Genomic DNA, 10,025 nt, shown 5'->3' with positions numbered 1-10,025 from the left:
GAGCCGCGCGATTTACTGGTCTAAAAACAACTGACCTAAAACACAGACCACGTCAGCCTACATTTTTCTGGTCTGACTTCTTTAATTCCCCTTACTCTGAAAAAAAACAATATTTCCTTTTTTAGGAATTTTGGAGAAGGCTTTAAGAGTCAAAAAACGTTATCATTAGTAAAAGCATTTTCTCTTATTTTCAACACGGCTAAAGCCATGCTTATCTGATGACAGATATATCATGATAACAAGAAAGTTTACGTTTCTTCCGATTAAGGGAATTAATCATGTTATCTGTTGAAGGCAGGTTGACATGTCCCCTCGTCGAAGATTTTGAGAGAAAAAGGTGGAGCGAAATGATAACAAGGTTCACATAGGTCAAATCAAAGTGAGTAAACATGAACTATCCGTCCGTGTTAAATCAAAACCCAATTAATTCATATATAATAAAATGCCACTTCAATCACTATAAAACATCAGCAATTTTTATTTACAGTCGTCTTTTTGCCATCAACTGCCGACAGCAAAGGCGTGATGATCTTGACACTCCGCGTAAGCAAAGCTGTTTTACTTTTATGATGTCTTTTTGTTTTATTTATAAAAAAAAACGTGATGACAGCATTTATACAAAAACAACTGTATAAAAATCACACTGTATTGCCTCGAACCAGCAAGGCATTGGTGTGAATATTTAAATAGATAGCAATTTCTCTTTACAGGAATGCGAGTGAGGATTTGGTCCCCAGTTATTCCCACTCGTGTGTTTAGATAGGAGATGATGTGGCTATTTAGTTTTGATAAAAACACTTAAAATAGGTCCATGTTTAAAGTCCAGTTTGTTCCTCAAGAAGCTGTAGTCCCACATAAACGTGTAGAAGTCAGAATTTCTTTAAGCTCGTTTTCTGGTTTCCCCGCCACCATAAATGGCCAAGTCTGTGGAAAAAAAGAAAATGAGTGTAAATGAAATACAATCTGCAGTACAGTTAGAAAACATACCAAATTACAGAGAAAATACTGTTTGGTGGTGTAAGATTTAATATTTTTAAGATCTACATATATAGGCTAACAGGCTAGGTATAGGCCTTCTCTTTTTTGCAAAGTAAACAATAATCAAGAAGAGAAACTTTTATGAAACGACATAAAAACAACTCATCGCCAATTCTCTTAGAAGAATGAACGGTCATATGATTTCTAAGCACTGCCAAATTGATTGGGAATGTCATGTTTTCGTTAGTACAGATGGATGCTAAAGAATATCCTTGCAGGGATCTCAGAACAATTTCGATTATTAATCGCAAAATCACAATTTAGTGTGAATTCTTTTATGAAATATTAAAACATATTCTTTTCTTACCAAGTTGACAGGATGGATGTAGCCATTCTCGTATTTGTCATTGGCAAGTATCTGTCGCAGGTGCGCGATGTAACTGGAGGCCAGCCGCAGCGTGTCCAGCTTGGAGAGTTTGGTGTCCGGTGGAACCCACGGTAAAGTTGTCTTCAACCGGGAGAAAGCTTTGCTCAACACTCGCATCCTCGCCCTCTCGCGCGCGTTCGCCGCGTTCCTCTGTCCCGGCTTGCATTCTTGGGCCACACCGTTCGGTGCCGATTTACGCATGGCTGCTGATTTGCGCCGCTTTCCCGTGGTTGCGGTAAATTCTGTAACCGAAGCCCCTTCGCAGTTGGAGCTGTCCTCTGTGCTCTCGTTTGATGTCCCCGGGTCTTTACCGGAACCGAATTTCAAAAGACCATCCAGCAGCTCAGACTCGTGAAATTCATCCACATCGCTGATGGAACCGGTGGACATGTTAAAGTGGTTGAGGTGAGCTATGTAGAAAAATCTGAAAAGATGAGAGTTTTGAGTAGAAACGTGTCCTGTGTCATGCGCGAAATGAAGTTGACCGTAACTTGTAACTCGCACACTGAAGGGTCCATTTATCTCTCGCGCTTAGGGGCGTGCCCCCGCACGCGGCAACAACATATCCTTTGGATATTAAGACGAAACCTGTTCAAATATGTTTCCAAAAATGCGTTAATGACCAACGCTGTACAAATAGTGCAATCATATAATGTTCCATTGTCTCACGCATGAAACAAAAACAAAATTATCTAGTTAAAATGTAGGCAATATTCACTGCAATTTTTTTTATCTATGGTTATTATTAATACTTTTTTCATGTCTCCTGATTTTCAGGCAAGAGATAATTTAAGCATAATAACATGCCACTATTTATTCGTTTTGCAAAATTGATCTTGAACATCACACAAAACAATTATTCAGAGCCGTATATCATTATATAAATATACAAATAATTCTCTGCTAATTTCACTAAATAAGCTAAACTTAGAAGTGCATGTTAAAGATTTTTAATTAAGATGTTTGAAAATATTTTTCCTAAAAAGCTTAGCCTATTTAATGAGTTGTTTAATAAAAACAACAAAAATAGAAGTTTTAATAATAGGCTTATAATAATAATAATAATTTGTTTATTTCTTAATATTTATTGCTGTTAGGCTATGTATAAAGACTGTTGTTACTAAATCTACATTTTTGTAAAAAAATATACATTTTCGTATTATATGCTATAACATCAGCTGGAAATAGCAACATAATAATAAATTGCTATAGTTTATAATGCAAATGTATATATATATATATGTGTGTGTGTGTGTGTGTGTGTGTGTGTGTGTGTGTAAGGCAAATGTAAATATGTGTGTGTTCCACGCTATGAATCAAGAAGCACCTGCACGTTCCCATTGAAGTGACAGGTGGCATGAACGGGATTTTAATGGTGGATCTCTGACCGGAAATAACAGCTGTGCGCGCGTTTGTACAGTAGGATTTTTAAGATGGTGCAGCGATGACTCCACACGCAATCGCGTATGGGAGAGGCCGTGAAGCTTTCAGCACCGATGCCCTCTAATAGGATCCCACGAGAACCTTCTCAAATGGCCCACTGGCGCCTTCGGAGGGGCACGTGAAATGGATACTCCGCGTCCCCAAACCCCATGTTTTGCTATTTTAATGGCACCCCACACCGGTCTCTAATACAACCTCCTAATTCAAGCCAAAACATCCCGATGTGTCGAGGTACTAAGTGGCGACGTTAAACGCGACTCAGGAGTGGTTTTAAATCAGGCGATGATTGCTACGACACACACGGGGGTATCTGGTCTCTCCTCAGTATTTTAGTTTGTGCCCATATGATGCTCTTAGTTATGGTGACGCACAGATTAAACCAGCACGCTTGTAAAATTGCAGCAAACAATGATTTTCTTGAGATCTGCCCTCATGCAGAACGTTCCTGTCTCTATTCTAGCGTTCTCTATACCCAAAAAAGACAGAATAAGGTATTTTAACCTTGCCATAGTGCTTTAACAACAAATAGGCTATATAGATATTATTTTTTATGAGCAAGTCAGATTTGGTTAAGATGCAAGTTTTAATTCTATAACAAGCAAAACAATTGGAAAACTAATAACAAAATTTCAGACTGTGTAAATGTGTCTGCACCTCCCTCACTTGTGGGTGGGCTGGTCAAAAGAAAATAAAAGAGAGGATATAAGATTAATTGTCCTCCTGTCCTAGTGCAGCATTACATGAAGAGCTTAAAATAGCCTCAGTGTTTCTGAAGCCTGCAATCACACTCAGTTTCAGCTCATCTTTCCTGACACTAAAACGAAGAAAGATAAACAGACAGGTTAATACAAAACAGCCCCTATATTGTACTGGATGTATAAAAGAACTGGTGTGGACGTGCAGTAGTCATATTTTGTATAACGTTTTTATATATCATATTTTAGCCACATTTGGAGCATTAATCCTTATGATCAAAGGTATCATACACTGTGAAAAACAAAAGGTAGAAGTGCATTCTTGAGGAGTTATTAAAAACTAATTTAATAAATTAAGGAATTTTCACACGTGCAGTTACACACATTAAAAGTTATTTTGCTCAATTGCTGATGTCACACCCAGCGTGTGATGTCAGCTTTGAAATGACAAAAGTAATGTAATGCGTACACAAACACAACCTTCTTTCAGTGTTAAAGTAAAAGCCCCAAAAATGAACCTAAACTGAACCCCAAAAATATGTTTAAAACAAAACATAATAATAAAAAACTTTTTTTGAGAAAATTAAAAATGATCTTTTTAACTTTAAAACATAAATAATATTACACTGCTATTATGTCATTATTCCAGCCCTTAAAAAAATAATGGTACATTTGTACTATTATAAATGCCATGACTTGTAGGAATGATTTTCATCCATTTCAAAAGTCTTTTGTAATACTGACTGCATATCAGATTTGTCTCTCAGTTTGTCTGCTCTAATGGTTACAGACAGCAACAGGTGAACAGCAGCCTGTTAAAACGAAGAATAATGAAGCCCGATTGAACGAATGCAATGGAATGAGTTTTTCTCAGCAGTGTTAGAGAGGATATCACTAATTAGCTCTAAAGGGTCAAAGGTTGCTAGAAACTGGACACTCAAATGTCCGCATCCGACTTAGAGCTTAAAAAAACACACGCAAACGCATACACTGAGATACACACACACACACAACCAAGAGACGTGGTCACTCAACTCACAAGATGACAGATCCCAACAACTGCACACACACTTAATCTTACATGTGCTTCGACGACACACTCTGCAACGTGGCATCTAAGAAACGCCCGTTTCTGCACAGAATTAAACTGAAGGAGAGGAAAACTTTCAAGTGACAACCGTGGTGAAAAAAGATTAATTAGAATAACAAAACAAGACAAAAAAGTTGATTTACTAGCCAGCATACAAATGACTCGGTTGGGTCAAACATTGTTGAGTCAGTTAATAAAAACATAACACCTCATGAAAGACTTTATATCTGACAAACTGTTTAATATAGACGGATGGTGCGGTTTAAATGCCGCTAAGAACTCTGTTTTTAAATGTGGAAGTCTGACACATCTGATAAATTGGAATGTATCAGACAAATCTGTGGGTTCGAGAACATTTAGCTTCTTTGATTACATAATTATAAGAGGGCCAATCGCAACGGTTAGATGCTATAGTTTCTTTTGTCTGTTCATCTGACCTGTAGGATACGAGATGCAAGCAAGAAGATGGAGAAGGGCATGAAGTGCAGTCTGGGAGGGACAGTGACCTGGAATGGATCAGCTGTCGAATATTATCAAGATGTCTTGCAGCTGGGTGTGTATTTGTGTATGCGTGTGGCTTGTGTTGGTGTGTGTTTGGGGGTTGTGCAGCTAGGAGTGGCTGTACTCCCCTGCATTGGAGCTTCTAACGGCCAAGGTCAATGTCCATAGTCGGAACGCAAGAGTGTTTTGGCTTGTCGCAAAGTTTAAGGGAGGGCACAACTGCACCGGATGTGAATACTTGTAAGAGAAAAATCCTTTCAGAAGCTACAACTCAAGAATAATCATTTTAATGAAAAGCACTTCGGAGGGAACAGTAGAGTTTCAAGCACTTGGATTGTCAACAATGTCAGTGACCATTTTGTACATAAAGAAAAAAAAACAATCAATCCAAAGACAGTAAAATGTATGCAACTACCATATAACTTCTTAAATAAAACATTTCTTTAGCATTTTTTCCACTACAAAGAACCTTTTTTAAACCGAAATGTTCTTCAGATGTTAAATCCAAAGACAAAAATGGCTGTTCTATGGCATCGTGAAGCATCTTTATTTTTTAGGAAACTAAAGAACGAAACGAAACTGTAAGTTTGCAGTTGGAAAAATGTCTGCACTTCAACGTGAGAGTCAATGATTTCATTATAAAAAATTAAATCAAACAGAATGGAATGTTCACAAACAGCATTTTGTCTCAGACCTGTTCTTTGGAAATGCTGACAACACCACTTTCATCATTTATCCCCTTAATCAGGAGGTCAAATCCATCTCCAGATCTAATAATTCTTAATGGAAAGTTCTTTTAAAGATATGTTTATATAAAAGACAGACACACTTTGGGTTCATCCTAAAGTTGCATGTGGGGACGGACGGACAGATGTGGGGTCGCCCCAAAGCTGTGTTTATGGGACGGTTTGTGAGATTGAGCCGAGTGTCTGATAAATCGATCGTGTGAGGCTGAGGTTATTTACATTCTATCTCTCACACGGCCAGAGATAAACGACTCTCTCTTTTACATGGGCTTCATCACACTCAACCTATTGCTCCTCTTCCCATCACTTAAAAGTCTATGCATACACACACATACTCATGCTCACCAGGTGCGTGAAACTTCATACTGCAAGTATATTGTGTGTGTGTGAATACTTGGGGATACATTTTCCCAAGAAGTGAATAAAAGTTGGATAAAATATCCCTTTGCGGACTTTTTTAATCCAAAAACACACAAATAAAGTAAACAATCTCTTATATTCTAAAAATGTAAACCTTCTATTAGGGCTTGGGTTAGGATTACTATCATCATAATTAGCTTTATATAAAAACAATAGAAGTTTATGTTATGTCGCCATTTAGCTAACAAGCAAACGTGTGTATGTGCACTATGATTAAGACCGAGGCAGATAAAAAGCTAGAGAGAGAAGGAAGGAGGCAATCATGCATGCGAGTACTGTAGTGTGAGTCACAAGGGACAAACTCTCTATTTCTTAATAAGCAGAGCCAGAATGAAGTACAGTTAGTTAAAAGTTAAAAGATTCCATGTCCACAGAGAGCGTGTTATCATCAGGACGAGAATGTAGCTAACAACCCCCAAATTCCCCAGCATAACTTTAGTATCAAACCTCCTGTGTCCCACATGCCTTTCACACTACTCTCTTCAGTTTAAAGGTCCAGTGCATGAAATTTAGCGGCGAAGTTGCGAACTGCAACCAACAGCTCACTCCACCCCTCTCTTTCGAAGGACTGTGGTGGCTGACACAGGACTAAGATGTCATCACGTTTTCGCGTTTTTGAGCCAGTTTGTCCATTTAGGGCTACTGTAGAAACAACATGACAATTCCATGTAAGGGGACCCGCGGTGTGTGTAAATAGAAATAGCTCATTCTGAGGTAATAAAAACATAACGCTTCAATATGTAAGGTTATGTATATTATATTGCATTTCTGTAAATAGATGCTTCAAAAAATTACACACTGGACCTTTAACACCTGCTCGCTTGGTTAGACTGTGACACTCACATACTACATGTCCTTGTACACATCTTTAATAGTCTTTTTCTAGATATGTGTATCCAAAGTGTTTTTTTCAAAGACCTTCAAAGACATAATTTTCACAGACAGGAACCATTGGTGATTGTGGGAAACATTCAGAAAGAGGATCAGAGGCCAGTAAATGACCATCTGGCAATCAAGGAGAACACCATAGAAACCACCTAGCATCCTGGCAACCATTGTGAAATAAACATTTATTGTAATTCTAAATATTAAAAAAAACTACAATACACACACACAGTAAAAAGGCATTTCTCGAAAATGTAAAAATCTAGTTCTGTGTGCTACTGTACAAAATATTTAAAAAAGCCAGCTGTCAGTCTAGACTAATCCCATAAACTAACACTTACAAGCTTTCTTCCTCTCTCTTTTTTCTCTCATATATACGCTTGATATTTCCCAACACCAGTGGCTGTGTTTTTGCCAGTCGTCCCATTAGCAGGATAATGAGAGAACTGGACAAAACTGTGCTGATCATTTCGTAACGCAGCAAATGTGACTCATATCTTAAACACTACACAGACAACGCACTCGTACACCAGCATCATACTTCCATCAGTCTGTTTGACAAATCTGACACCACTTGTTTATGTCTACAAACAAAATTTAATATCATGCACTAAAGAGAAGTGGAGGGCAATGCGGTGAACGATTTGGATGGATGAAGCAATTCCTCTCTTTGTTCAAACAACCCTTTTCTAAGGATTTAATTACAGTTTAACTACTTCATATTAAGAGTAGCTTGCTTGACAAGCTACAACACCAATGTACAAAGCCAACACACTCCCACAAATAAGCTGTACACCATCATATCACCAGAAATGAGGCTGTATGCCAAACTTTATGGTAATGAGTGGTGTGTGTTTGTTTTGCATGTGTGCAATGAACAATCGGAGGCTGATTCTGACCCACTCCCAGGAAGCTTAGATATCAGACTGGCTGAGATGGAGCTCTCTGGGGCTTCTGCAGCGCTGAGCTCACGGCTTGGAGCTGATAACTGGGCGCAGAGAGCGCCGGGTGTCGGCCCAGCTGGGGAGAAGCCCTATCACAGAAGTGATAGTAAAGACATGATGAGGTCCTCTAATGCAATATGTCTCGAACTCCTACATTATGATACTGCACATGACTGCCTCCCAATCCTTATAAATAAACACACATGACTTTTTAATTTTTTTTACAGATTTCCATCCACTGTAGCCCTTAATGGGAGGCCATTCCCTTCAAATTCCATCTAATTTCTTCCACTCAATTCGCAAACTTAAAAATTATGGTTTCATTTAAAAATGGGTATTCAAATAACTGACATATTCAAAATAGATACACATATTACTGAAATAGAATTTAAAATGAAGCCTTAGGCCGTATAAAAAGTGTTTATTATATGGTACCAAAACAGCAACATTATGTAATGCATCGATCACTTTAAAGGTGCATGAAGCCAATTCGTCTAACCTTGAAAATGTTACAGGTAAACACATTTGGATGTATAAAGCTTTAAAATAAATGCTTAAAGGAGTCATATTGCACGGCTAAAACGAATATTATTGTTTGTTTTAGATGTAACGCAATGTGTATACACCATTTAAAGTTTAAAAAACGTTGTATTTTCCACATACCGTGCATGTTTGTATCTCCTCTTTGCCCCGCCTCTCTGAAACGCGCTGATTTTTTACAAAGCTCATCGCTCTGAAAAGCGAGGTGTGCTATGATTGGCCAGTTCACCAGTGCAAAGTGATTGGTCAAATACTGCAAGCATTTCACAGAAATGTAACGCCTCTTCCCATATTCGGAACATCAGGTTCCAAAGCAATTGTACTGACAGGCGATACAATGAGATTTACAATTACGCCCACCTTAAATGTGTAGATTTGGGCGGTCTTAGTCAAACCATGTTACAAAGTTACGTAGATTCGCCGGGGTGTGGTTACACGAGGAGTTTCAGGCAAGTCTGGTTGAGCGTTCGCTTTTAGATAGAATGCATCTTTTGTTCCCACACTTTCATTTGTGCAATTTTACGTGTCTAATACATGCATGGGCAACTAACACACAAAAAACACAGAAAAACACGTACTTCCGCCATATGACCCCTTTAATATAGGCCTAAAATGAAACCTAATGTCATATGAAAAATGTTCAAAATTTCTATGATACCTAATCATTATGCAACATTATCTTGCCCAGGTCAAGACTATCACTTGTGCATCCTGAAGCCAATATAACAGATTTGGTTGAACAGACATCACCTTGTGAATAGGACAAATGGCTTTAGTGGTGTGAATTTGTGGCATAATTCTTTTGTCTAAGGACTACAGTTCTTCTAAATCTGAAGGTATATTGATTGAGGGTCAAAGCAAACACTGACCCCCCAAAACTGCCACTTCAAAATCCTTCACCACACTGTCAGATGGGGTTGGTCTAATGTGGTCTAATGTCTTGCAAAAGGATGTTACTACAGGAAGGAAAACGAGGAAGGAGAAGTGGTCCCTGGGGTGTGCACGTATATGTGTGGACCTTAAATGAGAGAATCAAAGTGCGCAATAGATCAAGGAGATGTTTCTGTAAGTGCCAAAGTCGATCAATCAATAACATGTCGTTATGCTTCACTACACACTAGACCGTGTTGACACAGAAGAAAATGTGTGTTTACATTAACGTTTGCATACCGTTCGTTTTGTTAAGGAAAATGACAAAAGCGTTGTATAACAGAACAAACACCCTTCAATTTTATGTCTGTGCGTGTCTCGTGTTTTGGGCTCGAGTAACTCACGGATGTCATCCAAAGTTATGATCTTTGAGGGTCTTTGTCTTTCAACAGAGTTGCTCTCGTCGGTCTCGTGATGCTGCGCTCT

At 38.4% G+C, this 10,025-nt stretch overlaps 1 protein-coding gene across 1 annotated transcript; it reads right to left on the bottom strand.

Moving 5' to 3' along the window:
* Positions 1-722: 722 nt before the first annotated feature.
* Positions 723-1,795, bottom strand: tcf21 (transcription factor 21). Its single transcript, XM_057363513.1, has 2 exons — positions 1,346-1,795; positions 723-924 (listed from the first exon to the last, which is right to left on the bottom strand). Exons 1-2 carry the CDS (start codon positions 1,793-1,795, stop codon positions 835-837), a joined length of 540 nt encoding a protein of 179 aa, XP_057219496.1. The 3' UTR covers positions 723-834.
* Positions 1,796-10,025: the final 8,230 nt, after the last annotated feature.

The sequence above is a fragment of the Triplophysa rosa genome, linkage group LG21 (assembly GCF_024868665.1).
Source record: "Triplophysa rosa linkage group LG21, Trosa_1v2, whole genome shotgun sequence".
NCBI lineage: Eukaryota > Metazoa > Chordata > Actinopteri > Cypriniformes > Nemacheilidae > Triplophysa > Triplophysa rosa.
This window is presented reverse-complemented; position numbering and strand designations above follow the sequence as displayed.

Coding starts and splice junctions, on each gene's coding strand:
- tcf21 (XM_057363513.1), bottom strand. CDS start 1,795: ATGTCCACCGGTTCCATCAGCGATGTGGATGAATTTCACGAGTCTGAG. Junction 925..1,345: donor ACATCCATCCTGTCAACTTG/GTAAGAAAAGAA, acceptor TTTTTTCCACAG/ACTTGGCCATTTATGGTGGC.